The 25,353-nt window shown below is 41.2% G+C and overlaps 1 protein-coding gene across 6 annotated transcripts in view; it reads right to left on the bottom strand.

The window, feature by feature from the left end:
• Positions 1–25,353, bottom strand: part of Mpped2 (metallophosphoesterase domain containing 2) — a 183,699-nt gene that overhangs the window by 145,911 nt on the left and 12,435 nt on the right. For 4 of the 6 annotated variants that reach the window (XM_076929399.1, XM_034496817.2, XM_076929398.1 and 1 more), the window contains exon 2: positions 23,768–24,015. The exons of 1 other annotated variant lie outside the window; for it this stretch is intronic. In XM_076929399.1, coding sequence (XP_076785514.1) covers positions 23,768–23,895 — 128 coding nt within the window. In that variant the 5' untranslated portion in view covers positions 23,896–24,015. Of the gene's footprint in view, positions 1–23,767; positions 24,016–25,353 lie in introns of those variants that run through there. One more of the 6 variants, XM_076929401.1, reaches the window with a different exon arrangement.

The following is a 25,353-nucleotide window of genomic DNA, read 5'->3' as shown; positions in this document are numbered from 1 at the left end:
ATTTGGAAACACTATCCAGAGAAAAAAAATTTTTTTCAAATCAGAGGGAGCAAGACTCAGGAAGTAACTACACATGAAACAGTACACCTTGGAGACAGGTTGAAACAAAAGTCACAGTAGTCAGACAGGTAACTCTACACCCCAGAAGATCCATCTGCGGGGACGGGGACGCTATGGGGAAACACTGAGACCTCAATTCATACATGTAGCTCTCTTCTGTATGAAAGACACGGCAATCAGAACAAAAGTCTTTACAATTTTTGTGAATACAAACTTTTAAAAAGTAGAGAGCAACAACATTTAAAATCTTGTGACTTTATAATATTATTTTACTAACAAGAACAAACAAAACAGTCCTCAAAACTACACCCAATACTGGTCACACAAGTATTTTTGCTTTGTAGGAATTTATTGCCTAGAACACATTTAGCTTGAACACTTCCCTATTTGCATGTTTCAATTAAGAGTTTACTAATTAAAAAAAAAAAAACGCCATACTCTCAGTCTTCCTTGTATTTCTTATGGATAGATTTTTTTTTTAATGACTTAATAGTGTGAAACTGAATCCCCTTCTAAGTCTTGTTGAGCATAACTGAAGGTGAAAGCTCACTTTTCTCTTCACATCATATCAAGTCTTCCCTTCTGACAGGAAAAATAGCCAACTAAATAAAAAACACCTTACCCTAAAGATGTAGTTTTCATTCACCACATCCACCTCTTTCTAGTTCTTTCTACTGTTTGGCCCACATGAAGTATGTTTTCAACACTTCTCCCAAAGGTAATTCTGGTCCTTGCCTGAGGGTCTGTACTCTGTTGGGCTTTCTCTGTAACTGCCTTAGCTTTGAACTGTCCCCAGGCTCATCTGGGGAGCATCGCTGGTTTTATCAGTGATGTTGCTAATAAAGACGTTCTGTGGGTAACCACACCCAAACAGATTACCTAAATAACCTCACACCTTGCTTTCAATTGACTCCCACCTTAAAACTAGATGAATTACAAGACCTTCAAAGAATGTGGGGGAACAAGCCAGTGATGTCAGCACTTGGGGAACTGAGACAAGAGAATCATAAGTTCAAAGCCAACCTGGAGTGTTTATATAATAAACTGCATCTTAAAAGTGACGGGTTGGGAAAGAGAAAGCGAAGAAGACAGCTCATTTCTTACTGCAACTTTTAAGGTTAATAACTATTCATTGTTGTGTCAATTTTTTTTTAAGGAGAAATGTTAGGAAATCTCACAATGCCATCTGAGTCACATGCCTTAAGGATATCTTTTAAACTACCATGAAGACACGGATTTCAAAGTGTTCACTAAAAACATGGTAATTGACTTAAGCTGGATTTTTTTTTTTTAATCATGTAAACTACTTTCTGTAGCCAACTGCCTGAAGAGCTTCAAATTGCTTTATAGTCCCAACCAACAGTGACTGGCATTTACTCTTAGTAAGCAGTTGTCACTAGCGACAGAAAGTGATTAGCAATCACAGGCTACGCGACATGAGATAGTCTTAAAACTCCCATTTACCCCCTACTGAACCAATATCTTAGCTCATTCTAGAGGACTCCAATGAGAATTTCCCTCCTAACCAACATAAATGAAAATACAACCGTGGCTCTGAAGAACACAACAAACGTGGTCACAAAGGAAAATGAGAGCCAGCACCCTAATACTAGCTCGAGACACTTTAGCTGGAGAAAAACAGCCTGTATCCCATAACATTTTATGATACCAAATGAGATGCAGGCAAAGTAATTTCACTTATGTGATTCACTTACAAGCAATGCAAATGCAATCTTGCTGATTACATTTAAAACAAAGGCCCGAATTTGCGTATTTATAGAGCAGACCCATAGTCATGCAAAAATCATGTTTTCCCCCACCACTACCACCCAGTGCAGAACAAAAAGAAAACAATCTGGCTGAGGACCTTTTCATCTGTGCAGAAAGAAAAATGATGGTAAGGTGAATCGGGGTTGGCTCAATGTGCTTCATAATGTGGCTCCCCAGTGCCCTCAATAAAAACCAAGGTCAACTATGTGAGTGATCGCTGGCTGAGATGCTCAGGCCAAATGCAGACGCTGGCCTATGCTTATTTTGTTCTTTAGGTGGTCAAACACATTGTTCAGTAAGCACTTACACGTGTATTCAACATGAAACCTTCATTTCACTGGGTGGGTGTGTATGTGTACACACCCAAATATTTGTATAGAGACAATATAATGTTTAATTTCTACACTGAAGTAAAGACAGCTGTGACAAATATATAGTCACTGATATATATTAATATATATTTATATAATATATAATATATAATATATAATATATAATATATAATATATAATATACATACACACACACACATATATATATGTATATATACATATATGTGTGTGTGTGTGTGTGTGTATATATATTCACTCCCACCTCACAGGGAATATTTTAAGAATTCTGTCTACTAAGTTGGGTCTTGAGCACACCAGGGATATTATTTCAACCATCACCCCAAACTGAGAGCTTTGATAATTTTTCTATCATAAAAGTCAACAAACTTGCATCTATTGTATTGCTAGACCCTCAACCTAGAACTGACCTTAATACATGCATGTAATCAAAATGATATAAAAGCATAAAGGAGGAGGGGGGATGGGGTGGGGGTTCTAGGGAGGGGAAAATGGGGAAAGGGGATAGCATCTGTATTGTAAATAAATAAAATATCCAATAAAAAAATTCAGCAAACTGAATGTGATGTTTAACTATTTCAACTACATGTGGATGTCACCACCACACACCATCTCTGACCTTCCCAGAAGAGCCTGAGAGCTGGCAGAAATCTCCCATTTCCTGTGATGCTCAACTCTTAAAGACAGAACAGATACTATTGGATTACACTTACACACACACACACACACACACACACACACACACATTCACTCTACCCCCAGCCAGCAAACGGATGTCCAGCTACTAGCTACAACACCTACATCCTAGGTATCTGGCTCAGGCCTGACTGACAGCTAGACTTGCAACATCCTAGGCAAAGAGGACTGTTGCCAAGCCAACTTGGGACCAGCTGCAGTTGTAAGAAGAAAAAGTTTCGTGTGATGCTTCCCACCTGCCACAGTGCATTTTCCAAGAAGAAAATTACATGGGTCTAAAAAATGCTTCCCCCCCAAAAAAAAACCCAAAACAAAACACTGCTCCCCAGAGAAGGGAATGACTTGTAGCCACAGGGTTTTTCAAACCCTAATAAGGATGACACACTTTGGCCTAAAAGGGATGCCAACACCAGCTATGGACAGAAGTCATTTTCCTAACAATACCAGTTCTTTCTGGCTAGAGACATTACTTCAAACAATAACCTCTGGGAATGTCTCAACAGAGGAGTTTTTTTCAAGTTTCTCTGGATCTTGACCATACCACCCTACACAGGTCTCAAAACTATAAACTTTATAAAATATACTGGGTTGACATAGTGAACCTTCTATCTTCATATCTCCAAATAGAAAGACCTAGACATGCAAAGGTTTGCTCATTTCCACAAAGTACAAGCAGTGGGCCAGAAAGCATCTGACTTGTTTGGAATGGAAGCCATCATCCAAGCCCATGGCATATGGCTGTAAACGTCAAAACTCCCACATCCTAGCAAAAATGCAACTGCCGTCCAAGTGTGGACAAGCTCCGTGTAAGTAATGGCAGTGGTTTATAGAACCCACTGAGCCAGAAGATTCTGCCAGATTTGAGAGGAAGAATGGGGCACAAAGTGGCAGGAAGAGGGGAAAATGTTCAGAAAAGAAAGCAAAGCATGCTCTGCCAGTGTACAAAATGGCTACTTTTTTTAAAAAAGTAGATTTCCAATGTATGGTGCCTCTTGCAGGGAGCCTACCTTCCTTCAGGTTTAGGAGAAGAATCAGACTTGAGACCCTCTTAATTGTCCTGGTACATGTCTGCAGGGAAAACTTTGGAAATAACATTGAAAAGCCATTTAGGAGAGTCAAGTCCAATCCCCTTAAAACGGCTTATTTTAGATATGTTCTTAAAGAAACTCTCCCTTGATTCTCTGACTCAGTCAGCAGATATTGTCTGCCTCTAAGTGTGGGTTCCCCAGGGATCAGAAGCCCATTAAGAGTCATAAAGGAGCATACTATACTCAAAACCAGCAAACCTCTGTGGTTTCCTCCACTTCTCTGAGCTGTTAATAAGCTACAGGTGAGGTTCTCTGCTCATGCTTCCCTCACAGTGAGCATATATGTGTATGTGTGTAGTGTATATATGTTCATCCTAACCTTAATATTATATTATTAATAATGTATGATGACTCTAGCACATTATTTAATTATGACATACATGACAAGAACTAGGTAGTCTACATTATTTTGCCTGCTATACCCACTCATGTATCAATAACAGTTTATTAATGTACTAGGTGCTGTCTTATGTGCAGGGGATAGATAAACAAAATAGCCACAGTCTTTGCTCTGAACGCTACCTTCAATAAGTACTTATCAATTGACCAACTGTGACACTTTCATTATCACTCCTATATGGAGCCAAACTATTTCTCTTTCTCATGTTCAAAAAAAAAAAAGTTATAGCAAAGGACTGTAGAATCCCAGAGTACCCAATCATTACTTCATGCGCCATATGAGAGATGCCAATAAGCCGTCCTTAACACTTTGAGGAGCAAGTGATGGGAAGTGGGAGGGAAAACTATTAGGAGGAAATCTGAGGCAAGCAAGGTAAGAACGAAGTGCATAAGTGAGCATGTCCATGTGGGTGGCATCTCTCAGCATAGGCGATTCAGAGGAGGAACGAGCAACTGAAGACTTCAGTGAGGAATGGGGGATGCACTTAGTAATGATGGGTTCAGAGGCACAGCAGGATTCAAAAAGAACCAACCTTTATCCTGTCCTTCAAGATCTTCTACCCTAGGAAGGGAATTGTTGATACCTAGGACTATCAATGCAGAATTTTGCCAAGCCTTGAATTCAAAACCCAAAGTAACTGGTGCTAAAATGATTGTTGGACTAAGTCATGTGACACTGAGCAGAGTGCTCAGGGCTCTCTTGCTCTTTCTATCACATAGGGCTTTAGGGGGATCGTTTTCCCTTTGTTTTGTTTCTGCTGTGAGTACAGACATTGTCTCTGACCAAGAGAAAGGAAAGCAGCCTCTTGCCATATTTCTTTACCATTCCCCAGAATCTCATAGTTCTCTCTCTGTATCACATGGGCCACAAAAAAATGTTTTATATGTCTGTGGTTTCCCCTGTTTGTCCCCAAGGTTGTTCACCCTCTGTGTGAAGGAGTACATAAACACTCCAACCACACAGACTTGTAAAGGCAGGCTCGGGGTGCTGCTGCATACCTATGCATCATCCCTGGCCACACTGGAAAGCCTGGTACCTCCTAACAAGCTAACAGTAGTATCATCCAAATGAATAAATACTTCTCTGAGCCTTATTACAGCCCCGGAAATGTAGGTATAATACATAAACCAGCTCCTTTGACTTGTCCCTTGCCTTTGGAGATATGTAACAATTGTCCCCCACGTACAAGTAAAAAACTGAAAAGTTAACTTTACCAAATCACACACAACAAATCAAAACATAAATAATAACTGAGTTAAAAAAAATAATCCTGTCACTCCATTTTCTAGGGAGCATTTAGACACTTAATATTTTCCTTTTATTTCCTGGGGATTTTTCCTCCTCTTCTTCCTCTTCCTCCCTCTTCCTCTCTCCTTTTTCTTTTTCTTCTTCTTCCGCCCTCTTCCTCTTCTTCTCCCTCTCCTTCTCCTTCTTCTTTTTCTGATGCTCCAGTATTACAGTTTAGCTGTCCATACTTAGAGCTCTGCCACATTCTTATTCTGACAGTCCAGATCCAAACTTCCTACAGTCCATGTTCCCAAACACTACATTCTACTGATTCTTGACCACCAGCAATAAAGGTTAAGAATATATTTCTAGACCTCACAATCTATTTCAAAACAATTTATTATACCTTTTATGTCAAGCTTAACTAGACTCTCTTAAATCCCAAACACTCACACTTTTAAAAAGGTAGACAGAGACAGAGAAGGAGAGACAGAGAAAGGGCACATGATTGAAACAAAGTCACTGAATTCTACATACAAGGACCACCTTCCTGTGCCCTCTCTCAGTTCCACATGTGAGTAAACAAGATACATAAATCTGAGTAAATTGGTGGTTCATACAAACAATTCCGACCTTATCATGCCTCTCTGAACTGACGCCAATTCATCAAAAATGTGGTACCAGTTATATATGGCATCATCCATTAGCTGAAATGCACCAATAAATTTCCAAAATGTAGACTCAGCAATAAAAAAAAAAAGTGTGGAGAAATCCCGCATCTATTGTGGAACTCCACGCAGCCCCACCTCCTCTGTGCAATCTCGAATCATGCATAATGCAACACCACAGCCACTAACAGCAGGCGCGCACCAGATAATTTACACTTGTTTTTATGGACACGAGGAACTGATCTTTGAAGCTGTCCCTAATGAGATTCCGCTTGGCCCTAACAGCATCCTGAGAGAGTGTTCCGGTGTTTTCTACTAGGCATCCGGTGCATATTTATAATGCACAATACAGGCTCATTTAAACGGTACGTGTGGCTTTTGGTGTCTTCTCTATTTTAGAGATTGTCATATACTAAAATGGATTGACTCCTCAATTACTAAAACCTGCTTTGCCCAAATAATGTCACTGCCAGTTGGTATAGATACTTTTCAAAGAGGCAGGTCTATCAAAGGGCTTCTACCTGCAGGGCAGAAAGCTGCCCCAACTCTAACCCTGATTGTAAGTCCAGAGACTCAATTAGGTCTTCAGCCAAAGGGCAACCCCAGAAAGGCTAATTACATAACCCATCTGGGGCAGCCACAGCCACAGAAAAAGCTGGGGAGAAAACCTAGAGTCAGTCACCTAAATTAAAAACTTTCTACCCACAAAGGGCTTACAATGCAACATCAACAGCACTCTCTTCTGTCTCCTCCTCGGGTGTCTTTATCCTATGTAAAATTCTTTCTTAAGCCTGGAAATTTATAGAAGGGTTTCCTCCCCAGCCCCCCACCCCCCCAGGGGATTTTCTTCTTCTAATCATCTGGTACTAGAAGAGTCTATAGTTTAGCTGTTCACACTTAGAATTCTACCACAGTTGTAGTCTGACTTTTATTTGGTTTCCCTTTAAGTCCATTTTAAAAATGCTTTCAAGTTTCTGTAACATCAAAGTTGTAATTAGAGTTTTATCCATATTTAACCTAGACTGTCAAAAAAGGCTCTGTAAGAGCTTTTGTTGTTTGGTTTGGTTTGATTTTCTTTCTATGAGGACCAGGCTAGCCTTGAACTCGCAGAAACCCACGTGTCTCCTCAATGCTAGGATTGAAGGTGTGCACCACCACACCCACCTATGAGATCCTTAAGAATGTAGACAGGAACCAACAAGGCAGGAAGGTAGGGGTCTTGTAGAAGAACAAAATATAATTGCATATATTATAAATCCCTATTACAAGGTAATAGTAAACACTACCTTGTTTACTAACTTACTAAGAGAAAGTTTTGAGACAAAAGAATGAGTGTACTATTTCAAAAACTACAGAAAATCTGTAAAATCACTGAATAAAAGTGGTTTGCCTTACACAAAACTCATGACTCCTGTTATGCTAGTTAACTCATTTGCTTGTCCAGTCTTTATTGCAAACATACTCCACATAGTGGGGAGTTGCTACTCAGACTCCTAGTAAGTAGGCTGAAATAGATCAAAATCAACCTTACACTTCAAACCCTCAGCCGACAGTCACTGACTTCTAAAAGGATCAATACATGAGCAATAACTGAGTTCAAACAATGTGCTTTCTAAAGCCTCACCTTTAAAGTTACAAAACAACATAGGAACCTCAAATCATTAGGATCTAATTCAGTGGTTCTCAACCTGATTCTTACATTGACTCACAACAGTAGCAAAATTATCTTGGAAGCAGCAGCAAGGCAATTTTATGGTTAGGGGCCACCAAAACATGTGGAACTGTATTAAAGAGCCATAGCTTTAGCTGAGAACCACTGGTCTAGTTGAAAGTGAATCTTCACTATTCTTTTCCTGTTAGAAATACATTGATGACAATCAGAGTCAACCGGAGGCAGAATAGATTGTACCCTTAGTGTAGGATCTCCACAAATACTGGGTATCTTTCAGCTGCATCCCTGAAAGGCACATAAAAGAATGTCCTATATTATCTTTTATAGCCAAAGTACACTGTCAAGTCTCAAAGTGAAGGGATATTATAAGGTAACACTGACTTCTTGGAGAAGCACATACCAGTATCCTTTGAATCCCTAAAAACCCAACTCCATTTGACAGGTATCCAAAGACTGCCTAGATTCAGCTAAGACCACCATGGTATACAAATGTCAAAAAAGGGAAAATGAACAGCAACAGAGTTGATGTCTTCAGAGATGACAACCTAGTGGGAGATAGGCATTTCATGGTTGGAAAGATACACTTTGAGGACTAGAAATTTGGTTCAGTGATTAAGAGAACATAAGTTCCCTACTCTTCTGGAGGATTCAAGCTTGGATGTAAGTACCCACATCAGGGAGCTCACAACTTCCTGTACTCCAGCTCCAAGAAATCTGATATACTCTTGTGTATCACTCAGACATTTGCACACAATAAAAACAAAAATAAATCTTTAAGAAGAAAAAACTACTGTGGGGAGCCTCACTTGTCAACACTCCTGAGTTCAAGCAAGGAGGAGTAAAGGGTTTGCCTTAAAGTGATGACAGAGGCTGGCTCTGTAGTTCAGTTGGCAGACCTCTTGTTTAGCACAGATGAAGCCCTGGGTTTGATCCTCAGTACCACAAAAGCAAGGTATGGGGGGTGGGGGCAGGGTCAAGATTTATTCCAAGTATTTGGGAAGTAGAGGGAAGGAGGATCAGAATTCCAATCTCATCTTTGGCTACACAGCTACTGCAAGACCAGCCTGGGCTACATGAGAACCCCCACCATCATTAGCACCCTCCAACCTCCAGGGGAAAAAAACCAAGGTGATAAAAAGTGGTAGCAGCACCCCAGACTCCCTTAAAGCCTTAGAATTGAGGACAGAGGACCAGCCTACTGGTCTCGGGCACCCATGGTACATCTTCGTTTAAAAAACTAGAAATGCAGGAAGATTATCTAGGAATTCAAATGCAGCTTTCCTTCAATGTCAGCACTGACTCCAGACAGCTTTGAAGACCTTGGGAAATGTCGGTGGACATCTCACCAAAGCTGGCAGTAACTGTTGCCAAATGTCTGGCTGGCACCAACATACAGACTAAATTGGCCATGAAAACCTCTCTGTACTCTTGCTCTTCTCAAAGGAAATAATTTTGTGATCAAGAATGTGGCTCACCCAGAGGCCAAGCTTACAGGGAGGCCTTGGATTCTGAGCTTAACTCAATTGCATGGTTTAGGGCAAGAGTCTCATGTTTCAGATGTGCAGTCAAGTAATCTGATCCCGTCAGAGTTTTAATGGCTTCTCAAAAACTGAAGTGTTAAATCCTTTTCCCAGCCTCCCCCAGAGCAATCAGAAGGTGTTTGTTCCCCAATTCCCACTATTCCCCCAATCTGCTATTCTAATAAACAGTTGTTAAGTTTACTATTATATTGAATGTGTAGGCAATCCTAAAGTTTTTCGTATGTGACACCTTTAAAAACTCACTTAGAGCATGTATAAGGATAATGAAAGTAAAATGCTTAGAGACACCGCTTGACATCAGGGGCAAGACTTGGTCTTTGCTTAGGAGTTTGGGGAGAGCATCTTTGCCCTAGCACATCTTTGCACAGACCCAGTGACAGGCACACAGTGAAAGTTACATCCTCCCATCCCCTGCCCCACTCCCGCCCCCAACAAGGTACTGCACCAGCAGAGATGGTATTGACTGTGTCCGGGTCCTGTTAGTAAGTTCACCAAGACTCACTTCCTCTATCCCAGTTCAGACAGCACAACCCTAAAAATGTCCCAACACATCAAATATAAGAGCAGGAAGAAAGCCACAGCGATGGCAGACGTGAACTATCGCCACCGAGGCTGCTGAGGCTGAAGTGCTGGTGCTACAGAAGCGATCATAATAACATTATTAATGATGGTAACTGCATACACGTTACACATATACTACAATAGGACCTCATCATTTTAATAAGTATTTAATGAATAATAAATAAAAATAAAACTTTTAATAAAGTTTTACTAAATTCTAAGAGTAAAAAAGGTATGTATACTATACTTTTATATGTATTGCTTTATATATATACATATATGTGTGTGTGTGTATAGTGTGTGTATGTATGTGTGTGTGTTACATAAACATGAATACAAAGGGAATTAGTGGCCATGAGCACACATGTGCAGGCCACCTCACTGCATTGAAATAGGATCTTTCACTGAACTGAACTTGAATTCAGCCAGGCCATCTGGCCAGTGAGCTCCCTCTGAGGATCTATTTGTCTCTACCTCCCAATGCTAGATTTCTTTTAAATACAGGGTCTTACTGTGTAGCCCTGGCTGGCCTTGAACTCAGAGATCCAGCTGCCTTTGCCTCCTGAGAGCTGGGGTTAAAGGTACATGTCACCACACCTGCCCAGCCTTACATTTATTTGTGGATATGAGCGTATGCATAAATACACACATATGCATACATGCATGCACACACATAAGTATTCTGAGATCAAACTCAGGTCCTCAGGCTTGGTCAAAAATGTTCTTACTCATTCTGTTCTCCCTGTTACTAGTTATTTGGGGGGGAGATGCTAAGATTGTCACCAGCAGCTTTGATGACTCCATGACTCCCTAGCCACTTACTGCCAAGCCTGATAACCTGATTTCAAGCCCCCAGGATCCACAAAATAGGAGAGAAATGACTCCCACAAGTTGTTCTCAGACCTACACATACACCACACACACCATACATAAACACACACGCACACATACCACACACCATACACAAACACATATACACCACACCACACACACACACATACATACCACACCATACACACACACATACAGACACCACACCATACACACATACACACACCACACCATACACACACATACCACACACACCAAACACACACACACCACCATTCACACACACACACACCACACAAACACATATACACCACACCACACACACACACACACACATACACACCACACCATACACACACACATACAGACACCACACCATACACACACACACATACACACACACCACACCAAACACACACACACACCACACACACACACACAGTGGGATGTGCCCATAAATACACACGCTCTTTCCATCTCTCAGTCTCTTAAGAATTTGTAAAAGACCTTGTCCATAAAGATGTGTCTTTAATAGCAGAGTAAGCATAATGAATACATGGAGAGGGGACAAGAAGGGGTAAGCTAAAGTCTGTCTATACTTTGTCCTAATAACTTCTCCAACAAATACATTTAACTGTGACCATATTTCTCCTTTGCAACAATCACATCATCCCCAAACTCCCCAGTTTAAAGCACAAGCGCTCAAGCTCACCTTTCCTCATCCCCACTGCTTCACCCTTTATATTAAGATAAGGAGTCCAGCATGGCTCCAGCAGCCTGGGGTCCAGCACCTCAGAAAGCAGGCTGCGTGTTTATAACGTGGCAAGCCCTTCCTGTACAGCATGAGCTCACAACTAATGTGTACTAATGGCCAGAAAACTCATTCTCATTCCACACTTGACAAAATAAACACCTCATAAAGGCAGGTAGGCAGAAGAAGCCCCTCTCACCCTGAGCTGTTCAGTTTTAACCTTCAGAAACGGGGAACAGCTGAAGGGAAGTGACCCCAGCACACACAAAAGCAGAGTTCTGGCATAAAAAGCTTGGAACCAAAGCAAAGCTCTTGTGTAAAGTTAAACTGTTCTTTTTAGTTTTGTTCCCCCCGACCCCCACCCCGCCACCAAAAGCTCTTTCAGCGCAAATCCTGGTTGAATTAACAGAGTCTAGCTGAACCTGTAGGGAAAAAAAAGAAAGAAAGAAAGAAACGGCATTTGATTGCTCTGAGTTACCAGAGAACTCTGTTCTTTCTTTCTCTTTTGTCCACAGAAAATGAAACCCTGCTTACATGTTGGAGGAAATATTTCAAAACATTCTCTTTTTTCTCAAAGTGAAGAATTTATGGAAACAGATAATTAACAGCAAATGACAAACAATCCAAGCAATAAAGGTCCTAGTTTGGTTGCCAAGATGATGGTATCAAATTCCAAGATAAACAGTGAAGCGTGCCATGGCCATTAACATCCTGGTGGGGTGGAGACGGGGAGAGGAGCCATCCATGACCAATCATCTAGGGTGGGGTGGGGGGAGTGAAGAAAGGATGGGGTGGGGGTTGAGGGGGATGGGGTGAAGTGAGATGGGGGGTTGAGGGGGGTGGGGTGAGGGTGGGGAGTAGATATCCCCCAGGGGTTATTATTTCTCTTTCTGGATATTCAGGGGTGCTGTTGGAGTTCAGGAAAAAATGGGGTCTCTATGTGACACGGAGCAAAACATCCATGCCTTCCTATCTTAGCACAGGATAGGATATCTCAGGATGGGAAGACAGACTACGATTTGTGGTTCAGAAGAATTGGAAATTAAGACTGATAAGGAGCTAGCTCTCCCTTGTGCAATCTCACTTTCCCCATCCTTCCCTTTTCTGGGTTTGTTAGCTCAGGATGGGTTTCAGTGCCACCAGCCAAGCTCAGAATGTGAAGTTAAGTACAACATGAGAACAAGTTAACCTGCAGGAGTCACAGCTGGGGCCCAGCAGATGCTACATCTCCTGGGTCCTAACAGATGGTGAACGTGGGACACCACGGCATCACATCTTCTTATGTTTCTCTAAAGCCAGTCCTAGCTCACCACATGTCAAATGAACTTAGAAAAGAAAATGAAATCCAAACGTTAAGTTTTGAATTATCTAAAATGGCCTTTAAAAAGTCATTCCATCTTATAGATCAAAATAGGTCAACACACTGAAAATTGCTGTCCCGCCATTTATAGACTCACTGGTATGTTGAGTCATGCTGTGAACTCAGGAAAGCCCAGGCATCGTTTTGTCTCATACCCTTGCTGACCAAAAAGTTCATGGATGCTGACCCTCTCCTAGTGTGAAAGCCAAGGCCAGGACATCACAGTAGCCAAGAAGAGCTCTGATCTTTGACTACATTTTTTTATGTTAGAGGAAGGCCGAGGTCAAGGCAGACTTCGTGTCTGATGAAGGGACACTTCCTCAGAGACAGCCATCTTTCTGCTACAACCTCATGTGATAGAAGAGCAAGGTTCTCTCTTAAATCCCAATTTCAGGAATTCTTTCCTCAGGAACAAATCATCTTCCAAGGGTCCCACTCCTTAATGTTATGCTTTGGAAGTTAGAATTTCACTATGCAGATCTTGAAGAAACACAAATATTTAAACATCATACACAACACCGATCCAAGCAGGACCAATATACAAACACTTGAGTCAGTTTTGAAAGTAGAATGTGTCAAACACAAGGCGGGGAGTGCAGCGGGGATGTTTGTAATTATAAAATAAAATACAGGGTGGGAAGATAGTCCAGGAGATAAAGTGCCTGCGGCCTTTCAAGGATGTGGATCTGAGTTCTGAGCCACAGTAAAAGCTGAGCACATGTTTGTAACCCGAGCACTGAGGCATGAAGGCAGATCCTTGGAAGTGCAAATGGCCAGATAGTAGCCACTCAGCACACTCCAGGTAAAGGAAGGAATTTTGCATAAATAAATAAATAAATAAATAAATAAATAAATAAATATGGTAGAGATGAGCTGGAGTCTTTACATAAATGAAGATGTTTACTTATACTCCTAATTATACACAAATAAACACACACACAAATACAATATGGTTTGATGGGTTCATATTTTCTCTAAATGTTAGAGCAAACCCAACTGAAACAAAATGTTTTTTGTTTTTTGTTTTTTTTTTTTTCACAACTCAAGACTTATACAGAGCTGTAAAATGCCCTTGTTCCCAGCCAAAGGCACTATCTTTCAGGGAATTACCAAAGCACGCTAAGGCTGCACATGCTAGCTAGTGAAGCTAAGTTTTCTTGATTTCAGTTTTATGTCTGTGTTCAAAATACATTTTGAAACTATGCGCACAGCATCTAAAAGGTTTGAATCCTGGGACTATGACACAGATCCCTAAAACCAAGTAAGAGTAAAGCACTCTCTAAGTCAATCAGTGTCACTGCCAAAATAGCCCACAGCAAGATGGGAAAAGGCATCCCCGTCATTCAAGAATTACCAAATCTTTGAGCTGGAGAGTTTTGTATACTGTCTGTATAAAAAATAAATGGATTTGAGCAGAGTCCATGTTATGAACTAGAGTCCTGCTTTCTTTTAAGGAAGCTATACCACGAACATTGATAACACTTGCTCTTGCTGAGGTTTCTAAGCAAAACTCTGCTTACTTTCTTGAATGCACACACTAACTTGCTTCTCCATTTTAATACATCTTTTATAGTTCATTAATTTCTTTAATGGGGGTGTGGTGCACCCATGCCACAGAGGGTTTATGGAAGTCAGAGGACAGCTTGAGGAGTCAGCTCTCTCCTCTCAACACATGTGTGTTGTGGATCAAGCTCAAGTGGTCAGATTTGGCCACAAGCACCCTTATCCTCCAAGCCATCTTAGCCGCCTCAGTCGTCATTTTCCTTTTTTAAAGCATGTAACACTAAATGGGTCAAAACATTAAACATAAAATAGACTAGCTCATATTTCTGATTCACAGTAAGAAAGAAAAAAAAAAACAAAAACATGGCAAAACCGTGTGTTCTTATATGCACATGGATCTCACCTCTTCATTGTCAAAGACAGAAACTGAAGGGGTTAAAACTCCAAAGCCAAACAATAAAAACATGTGAACCCAAATACTGCAAGGACTCAAAAATCTAGCCATTGTCTCTAAGCAGTGCTGTCGAACAGACTGAAAGTGTTCTTTGTACATTCAACAAGAGAGGCAGACAGACTGACAGAGTGATCTGCCAAGTGTCTATGATATAGCCTAGCCATAGCAGGATGCTAGGAAAGTCACAAAGGTAGAACAGCATGGGAAGAGGAGCTAAGGAAACCCTGAGACGGGAGGAAACACGCTCACACACAGACCTTCCAGAGCGCAGCAAACTTCGATCCTTTCCATTCACAGTGGCCTGACCATAGTGTATTAAGATATGGTAGGTTGGGCAGTATTAGCTCTGCTTTTACATCTTAAAATCTCACCTTCATAAGCTGTAAAAATCTCAGAATTAAAGCTGAATTCATCTCCTACGTATTTACTTCATCCTGCCATTCTATCACAAGATCTCAGGCAAAGAACATGAAAGAAAGCCTTTATGTAAAGCAGGGGAGAGAGATAATCTGTGAAGGGGCTAGTCTTGAGCATCCAGGTATCAGAACCCGTCTGTCAGCCAGTCTAAGATACATGGCAAGCCTCTCACAAAATAAAGACAGACTAACAAATTCAGGGCTTAGGAGATGGCTCAGAGACTGAGACTTGCCTCACTAGCATGGTCCCTAGAGTCCATGTAAAAATGACAGACATGGGAATTCATGCTTGTAATCCCAGCACTGGGGAGGCAGAGACTGCAGGATTCTTAGGGCTATGGCCAACCAGGTGAGCTAATTGCTGAACAGCAGGTCAATAAGAGGGAGGCCTCTGTCAAAGGAGACAGACACTGTTTCTGAGAAGGAACCACAGTTCTTTCTGGCCTATGCATTCTGTCTACCTGCCTCTCTCTCTCTCTCTCTCTCTCTCTCTCTCTCTCTCTCTCTCTCTCTCTCTCTGTCTCTCTCAGATATATACACACAAACACAAATAAAAAAAAACCCTCCAGATCTAACCTCAGATATGATCTGTTTTTATTTTTTAAATTATTTTCCATCCTTGATAACCCAGTAGCTATAGAAAAGCAAAAACATTTCTACCCAGTTATACAATCGCGCACAGGAGGTTCTGAAGAATAAACCCTTGTGGACAAAACACCCAATCTTAGATTGTGTCTTTATCACTTGAATGCAAATAAAGAGATCTGCAAAACAGAGAAAGTTAGCTCAAAAAAAGCAGTCCAACTGTCACCGATCACAAGATGGTACCCTGGGGGTATGTGTAGAAAAACAACTTATGTTTTAAAAAGAGAGAGGGAAAGGGAAAAAAAGCCACTGTGTGTGTGTGTGTGTGTGTGTGTGTGTGTAAACTAAAAAGGACCATTCAGTATCTGCAAGGCAAACTTCAGACTGAAGTCACTTTTGTAAGTGATGGTCATGCTAACATGCAGGCCAGTAATAAACCTGTATTAAGAATTAGAGAATGTGCCGGGCGGTGGTGGCACACGCCTTTAATCCCAGCACTTGGGAGGCAGAGGCAGGCGGATTTCTGAGTTCGAGGCCAGCCTGGTCTACAAAGTGAGTTCCAGGACAGCCAGGACTACACAGAGAAACCCTGTCTTGAAAAACCAAAAAAAAAAAAAAAAAAAAAAAAAAAAAAAACACAGAGAGAGAGAGAGAGAGAGAGAGAGAGAGAGAGAGAGAGAGAGAGAGAGAGAGAGAGAGAGAGAATGTGCTTTTCTGAGGGAAGGGTATGTTGAGATTTTGCACAGTTAACACAGTCCAGCTTTGCAGTAAAAAATAAATACCTATCCTTGTTAGAGATTTTGCTGAACCCCAGACATGAATTTATTCACTGATACTACATTTCCCTTATGTGAGAGTTCAGAATCATTTCTCTTTTCCCACACAGCATCTCCACAATGTCCCACTAATATTCTTTCCTCACAGAAATTCACTAACAAGGTAGGATTTATGTTCTTAATTTCAAATAGACCAAAGAAAAAGGGGGGAGGGGTGAGGGGATATGAAGTAAGAAACAAAAAATCTAGAAAAAAAGGAAGACGTTCCAGGCCATGTAGCCTGGTAGCTGATGAGTGGCCAAAAGGTCAAAGATCCCTTGCTCCCTGAAGATCCTAGAGTTAGTGACCCCAGTAGGACCTGAATCCAAGTTCCTCGAAACACTGCCTGTGTATCTGACAGCCAGCTGTTGATTGATACGGTAGTCCTTGCTACCTTCTCAAAATGGGTTTAAGACACTACTTAAAAATTTTCCTCACTGAATGAGTGAGATGGCTCACTGAAGGAAGGTAATGTCTGCCTCATCACACAACCCCAACAACAGCAGCCCAATCTCCAAAACCTACAAAAAGGAGGATGTGTAAGCCCAGAAGACTGGAACATTTCTCGGAAGCTCACGGCCCATGAAGCCTGGAGTACTGAGTGGAACAAGAGAGACCTTGTTGCAATAAGGTAGAAAAAGCACACGAACTCTCCAAGGTTAACCTCTGACCTCACATTCACATGCACCATGGTGCACAAGAACGTGTGTGCACTCATGCACTATACACACACCACACACACACACACACACACATACACACACCAATAAAATAACATTTTAAAAGTCCCTTCGTGGATAGGAGCAGCAAGAAGACAGTATGACTGACCTCATTTTCATCCTCCCATACAGGAGCAAGCTGAACAGCCTTTGGCTTTCTCCTTGACTGCGCCATAAACTAGAAGAGAGTGTCACCCCAGGAAGCTGAGACCCAAAGAAAGGAGATGGTATAGATAGAAGCAAGCCTTTAACACAAACCTTGGAGAAAACACAAGACTTAGAGATGACTTACCATTCTTTTGAAAAATTAGCATGAAAGTACCACAATGCTTTTACAAAATTAATTCCAACTATATAGAAGCATATAAAACATAAAGATCATCACCTAATAAATGACACCAAGTGGTTAACTAAGTGATCATCAGTAAAACCGGTGTTTGTCCTTCCTACACTTTTACAGATACATAAGCAGATATCATTTTTATATAAGTGTATTAGCTACTTGGTTTTGTTCTCACAACCAAATACTAGACAAGAAGCAACTTAAAAGAGTCAAGACTTGTTCTGGGTGATGGCTTGATGAGATTCGGACAGGGAAGGCTTGGCAGTGGGAGCCTGATCACATTTCCACCCTTCAGGGATCCAGAAGCAAAGAAAGTACAAACTGGGCTGAGCGACGAACCTCAAGGTCCATCCTCCAGTGATGAACTTGCGGCCATGAGGCCCCACATCCCATGAGGCCCCACATCCCATGAGCTCCACAACACCGAAGGAGAGCCATGTGCTGCAGCCAAGTCTTCACACAGGTGCACGTGAGGGGCACGACATATTCACACCTCACCTGCCTTCCTTTCTGAACTACGCATACCTAACACAATCCTGAAATTAATGTGTTTCCTACCACACTCTCCAGGGAAGAAATAAAACCTCAGATCAAATGGAACACCTATAGAAACTGTACAGATCTGTCATGTGATGCTTATTCAGGCACCTCAGAAAACCACTCTTGGATTTTTCAGTGCCTAAGCAACACAGATAAATGCTACCCAAGGCAACAGTGCCACAAGAACAATGTTGGACCTGTCCCATTTTATATGGTCAAGAAGTTTAGAAGCATTTTAGCCCTGTGGTCACCATCAGTACACAAAGCCACAGTTGCTGTCATACCTGTGTATCAAGCACTGCCTTTTGGTCTTGTATGATCCCAAGGGTGCTGGTGGTAATCATAGGCATGGACAATGAAAGGGGTTTATTGAGGGTTAACAAGCATTATGATGTTAAGCCCACTTCATAGATAATAATACTGAGACCCCAAATTTTTTCCAACAAGCCAGGGACAGGCACATTCTCAGATGTCGTATCCTCCTTTTGCTGAAGAAGCCTGTGACAATCCTGCTAAACACGTCTGTTTTAAAGTAGGGGAATCAGAGGCAGTGACAGAGGCACAGAAGTCAGGCCCAACCCAAGAGCTTGGTGGTCATCACTGAACAGCCATGTGGCATAGGGTTTCTACCCATTTGGGACTGCTACTTCCATGGTGTAACTGGAGGTATAGGGACCTTCCTGGCTGTTCGTGATGATGACAGGCACTAAACCACCTGCTGACTTTGGGGTAGGAAAATTCTACCCCAAATTCCACGCAGAAAAACTTCCATGGAGGCCTCCAGTAACTCCTTAAAGAAGACAAGACAAACTGGTCAGTGACGGATAATGGAGGTTTGGGAATAAGAAACTTGGAATCAATGAGACACACACTCACGGTAACTGTTGGCACTGGATATACAATGGCTGCTGCTCAGAACTCTCCTGAACCTTTTTAATTTCACAACAACATTTTACCAACCTTATCTTACAGATGAAAAGGAGAAATGAGATTCTATTGGTGACGACATTTTCTTAAAGCCTGGTAAAAAGCCAAGGGGGAAAAAAAAATCCTGGAGCCATAGTAACTGAAGGTATGGGCAAGAAAAAGTATCAGAACCAGAGACAAGAGCTGAAATCGAAATTCCTATAGGCAACCCTCAAAACAAAACAAAACAAAATATAAGGTAAATTAACTTCAGTAGTGTGACCAGCCAAACTGACTTGCAAGAAGTAGAAGGGCTTCCCATAAAGTAAAACTTCCAGTGCTAAAACCATCAGAGCTGGAGGCCTTATCAACACAGTTTTAGAGTGAGCGATTAGGCCTCCCATCATTAAAAACACACAATGCCTTTATGGCATTTTCAGACCTAAAATGGTTCTTTGAATGCCTTCTTTAATCATCATTAAAAATACTAAATAACTTTGTGAACGTTCTGTTCAAGAGAGATGAAGGGCTTATGGGCAGATGAAGACCTGTTCATTGTGAGGTTCCAGCCATCCTGTCTATCAGAATAATCAAGAGTGAGAGAGAAAGAAAGGACTCATATTCTAGGCTACAGTTTGGTCTCCTAACTCCAGCTGTGCTTTGATTTTCTTTTCTAAAGTCAGATAGGATTACTTTTAAAAAAATAAAAAAGAAAATCCTACGTCAGAAGGAAATTCAAAGCGATGGTTCTTACAAAGTCTGGTAGCAATCTTGTTAAAGTTTATAGATACGGACTAAACTCAAACCTCTTTAAACTGGGTGAGGACCCAGTTCTAAAGGAGGGATGCTTCGTAATGATGGCGGCTCACTGTTGCTGATTTTTTTGTCCCTCGTGGTGGCACCTTGCAAAAAAGCTCTATTTTAATTGCAGTCTTCATAAGTCACAGTTAAAAACAATACCAGTCGTTTGGTGCAATTATTTGCCTGTGAATAAACTGATACCCGGGGAAGGGAAGTTAATCAGAAGGGGGACCTGGACAGGGGCACAAAGTTGAGCTGAGACTAACCACATTATGTGGGAAATGAAAAATCCTTAATTAAGGTGAGACAGTGGCCACTGCTACCACTGGGTCCTACAAAGGAAACCCAAGGGCACTCTTATCTACCAGGGGTCTTCACAGACCTTGGATGGGAGTGAGAAAGGAAAGTGAATGCTTGAAGGATCCAGAGCCAAATAAATATGTAAATGCTTCAAGTGGGAAAGGCAAGCTAGCTCTAGAAATAAACCAAAACTCTGCCACAACATGTTGGAATTTTTCCAAAATCAGGAGAACTTTTAGGTTCAATATCTCACCAATACTTTCCAGTCACTTTCAGTGTCTAGACAAAGGGTCATGTTTTTAATGCACCCAAAATAGAACATGATTGTAGTCAAGGAAGATGCCCAAGTGCCTACAGCCTACCAGGTCTGTCATGAGGTAGGCCATCAAGTCACAAAGCAACAGCAGGCCCTTAGATAAGCAGGTAAGGATGAGGCCACGGGGAGTCACATCCCCATCAAAGCAAGCATACCTTCACACTCCCAGAATGACCCTGGTTTCTCCTACCAAGACATAATTAAATATTTTGAATCAATCACTACATCAGACAGACAGGAAGACAGGTAGGTAGGTAGACAGAAGATAGACAGATGGTGATAAGATGATTGACAGAAAAAGTAGTAATAGTTAATATAGAAAGAAAAATAATATAGATAGAAAATACTAACATGATAGGTAAGTGATAGATACTGATGAATAAACTTATTACAATTTTATATAAATATATAGATATATAAGTAGATATTTCTTAATAATGAATAACAAAATTAATTAAATAATAAAAATAAATAGATAAAATATAATAGATGATAGTTGGGTAGGAAGATGATAGGGAAGTAAAGATGAATCACTGATGCCAGACACAGAGAGCAAAAGATAATAAATGGAAGACAGACAGACAGACAGACAGACAGACAAATAATAATAGAGGTTAGAAATAAAAGACAAGTACCTAGGGTGTCATGTGGAATGGATGCAACTGTCCCATACTGGGAAAGGAGTCACAAGGCAGAGGACAAGAGGCTTCCTGTGAGTGCAGAAAACTAAACTAGCTCAGAGCAAATGCTAATCAGAGTAGCAAGGTGTCACTGTTGCAGAAACCAGCTAACTCAAAGGAAGAGACAGGAGGGCCCAAGGTGCTCTCAGGTGAGAGGAAGCCAAGGGTAATAAAAGAAAAGGCCACACCAGAGCCACTGGGGAGGAGCCTGCGTTCCCAGGCTGGAATCCAGTGACAGGATCCACAGCTGTCCAGCTTGCCATGACAAACCTCTTTTTGGTTGTTGTTGGGAGGTTTGGTTTTTGTCCCCCTCCTCAGAGAGAGAGAGAGAGAGAGAGAGAGAGAGAGAGAGAGAGAGACAGAGACAGAGACAGAGACAGAGACAGAGAGATACTGAGATTTACCCTTCAAAGTTTTCATGGGTAGATCTAAGATCAGCTCTAAGCTGATTTAAAAGCTGTATCTAAGCAGTCAAAGTTCACCAGTGGACTCCTGTGGTCAAGACCAAATAAGAGGATGTCTTCAGAGCTGAGCAATGGCTGAGCCCTCCAGTCATGTCCCAAGGAATCTGGAGAGAGCATCATTCACTCCGCCTCACACAAAACAGGATCCACAGAGTTCTCTGAGATTCTTTAATACAAATATCAGCCTTCCAAAGCAAGCCAAAGGGATCCTAAACTGTGCCATAACAAATTTATAACATACCTGAAGAAAAGGGAATAACTGGAAACAATAAAAGGACTATTTAAAACAAGTATGTGTTTATTGTTCAGAAAAACTACCATCTTAACAAAGAGCGAACACATCACCTACAAACCTCTGTCTTACTCTGTCAGAAGTCCCTCATAATCACCAGCACATTCTCCTACACAGCCAGCACGAAGTTCTTAGAAACCAACCATTTGCAAAGATGTTTTTGTTCTTTTTCTTTTTGGTTTTTTGTTGTTGGTGGTGGTGGTATTTTGGTGATGGTGGTGGTGGTGTTTGTTTTGTTTGTTTGTTTTTTCTTTCCCTCAAGCCTACTGTTTTGGTTTTCCCACTCTGCATAAATCTCATCACAGTGCCTTTAAGAGGCTTCCCATAACCTACAAAACACTACCCTGCTATTCACACTAATAGCCAAACAATCGAGGAAATTATGTTTGGTTAAGGTTTCTGAATAAGAGTGTGTAAGTGTGTGTGTGTGTGGGGGGGGGGTGTCTGTCTGTCTGTCTGACTCTCTGTGTGTGTTTCTGTGTGTGTCTGTGTATCTGTGTGCCTGTGTGTCTGTGTGTATGTGTCTGTCTGACTCTGTGTGTGTTTCTGTGTGTCTGTGTATTTGTGTGTCTGTGTGTCTATCTCTCTCTCTGTGTGTGTGTGTGTGTGTGTGTGTTTAGGTGGTGGGGGCTACTATTTTTTTAATGACCACATAAAACAATTACTGGAAGAAAGACTTGCGACTTGTGCGTGCCCTGAGTTCAATTCCACCAGGAGTAAAAGCAGCCAACACAATCTTAACCACCGTTTCCCTCTTGACTACACAATGGTGTTCACAGAAATTCAGTCCTGCCATGAAAGATGTGTTAGACATCAGAAGGGGGCTCATAAAGAACGGGCACCAGGCCTTGAATAAACAAGAGACATGCCGACCTTCTGTCCCCTCCCATTGACAGCCTGGCACTTCTGCTGCAGAGGACCAATCAAAAGTTGCTGTGTGTAACCAGGTGCTGCTTGCTTCTGAGTTTCTCCTATATGTTTATCGCCTTAAATAGCTTAAGGCCTGACTTGTACCACTCAGTATCAAAGAGTGAAAGAGAAGTAAAGTTCTGGAGACCCACTGTTCCACTCTCTCCCTTAACCCTTAACCCTTTGTTCACCGTATTGTTCAAGTCTTGCATAATGCAGTCCGAGTTTCACTAGCAACAGGCAAAGCAATGGATTTAGCAGTAGCTGGACAATTAGTTCCAATGAGACCTATTTACCCAGCTGAATATAAGCCTTAGTGGAATGAAGTGAAAGAAACCATTAGAGAAAATTTAAAGAGATATTTTATCACGGAAGTAAACAATACATGGTAAAGCAAACTGAACTAAGGGTGAAATTTCACTGCCAAAATTCACTGTATGCCATCAGGAAAATACCTTAACTCTCTATTCTTAGCTACAAAATGTGGGCAACTTATCATAACCCATCAGAGGCTCTGAAGACCTAATGTCCTTTTGAGATTGGCTGTGCTGTAAAAACTGTGACTAGTTATGCAGATGCAAGCAAGGGGTTTCTCCTGGCCTGTATGTGAAACCGCAAATACCCATCTGTTTTGGAAATCATTGACTTCCACTCTCCCTAGCAGAATGTTGAAGGAATAAGTTTTCTTTCAGTTTGCTTTTCTTGATTGCTAATTTTTTTTCTTTTGTACATTCATGAGAAATACTTACATATGTACATGTGGCGGCTGGAATCTGCTCTGGTTGATGTTGTAGTGTGTGAATGCCTGGGTGGGGTTTGAGCTATACTCATCCACCGTTATGGTAACTTTGCCTTGAGAAGGAATCCCATGTGCCATCCTTCCTCCCTATAGGCATTAGCAATTCACAACTCTCCGGAGCAAAAGCTGGAAGCAGGCATGATGTGTTTCAGCCAACCTCTGAATCCAAGGATCTACTCATCAATACCACTGTGCGTTCTAGAAGAAAAAAAAAACATACATATGTGTATGTGTGTATATAAATTTTAAAAAATAAGAACAATGAAGACGGTTCTAAAACACATTGAATTTGGAACCTATATATAAAATTGGCTCAGAAAAAAAATCTGAATGGCTATTATTTCCTCGTGAACATAACTGTTGCCTACTCTTTCTTGCATGTCCTCCAGAGTGGACGTTACACTCTCTATGGTATCACTAGATGCTAGTGAAATGTCTCAGTGGAGTTCAAACTAAGAATTCCTCTCTAATTGTAATTATGGCACTTAACGTGAATTGCAGAAGGACCGAATCCACAGTTGCCATGGTGTCTAGCTATAAATGGTTTGTGCTTGAAGACTCTTCCAAGCCCTCCCTGCTAATTGAAATATTTGGTTTGTACAAAATTGGTATCACATTATACAATCTCTTGCAATCTTGATGCTTGGATGACCCACAGAACACCAGGGCACCATGACAAATGCAAGCTCAAGGGTCTGTGCTTATTAACAGATAACCAAGTATAATATAAAATGCACAGGACTCACATGTTACATGTGAGTTTGTTTGTCTTGCAGACACTTTCCTAATACACTATGCCTTGTATACATACACACAAACTTCCCTCTGGCCAAGAACTTGACGGGAAAGCAAAAACTTCTTGCTAACTATGGTGCACTTTCTCTCAATACTCTAGAGACTCAACAGAAAGCCAGATGAACATAGGATCGGTTAGTTACTTTCTAACCCTGGCGCTCCTCTTCCCCACTTAAGGATGCATTTAGGGAGGGCAGGCATCACATCTTGGCCCCCATTCTTGGTGCTGTCATTCTTACTAGATAGTCACCTTTTCTTAAGAAATTTCAGCAATTCTCGTTCTTTTTATAAGTGTCAATGTATTGGTCGTCATGCGGAGTACAGAAATGAAAATGTCTTTTATTTTTTTTTATGGCAGATATTCAGAGGGATGCAAGCCCTTGCATGGAAGCTGCTGCAAATGGTGATCAACTGAAAGAAGCAGGAGGCATCACACACTCCTTGGCTAACCCTTGGCTAACCTGCATTTTTCTCAAAACCCTGAATCAGAATTCATTTGCCATGTATACCATTAAGCTCCAGATATCTTAGCTGTTATCTCAAAAAAAAAAAGAAAAAAAAGAAAAAGAAATATTTAGAATAATAAGATTAGATTGAAATTTGGCATGAAACACTTTAAAATATCAGAACAAAAGACAGATAGATGGCCTGCCATAATCGGCTATTGGCTTTATTATTTTGTGACCCAGGGCTCCTGTAGCCCTCCACATGCTAGCTGGGCTAAGAAATTCAACAATGTTT

This window comes from Arvicanthis niloticus, chromosome 2 (assembly GCF_011762505.2).
Source record: "Arvicanthis niloticus isolate mArvNil1 chromosome 2, mArvNil1.pat.X, whole genome shotgun sequence".
NCBI classification, from domain to species: Eukaryota; Metazoa; Chordata; class Mammalia; order Rodentia; family Muridae; genus Arvicanthis; species Arvicanthis niloticus.
The sequence above is the reverse complement of the archived record's forward strand: the minus strand, read 5'-3'. Positions and strand labels throughout refer to the sequence as shown.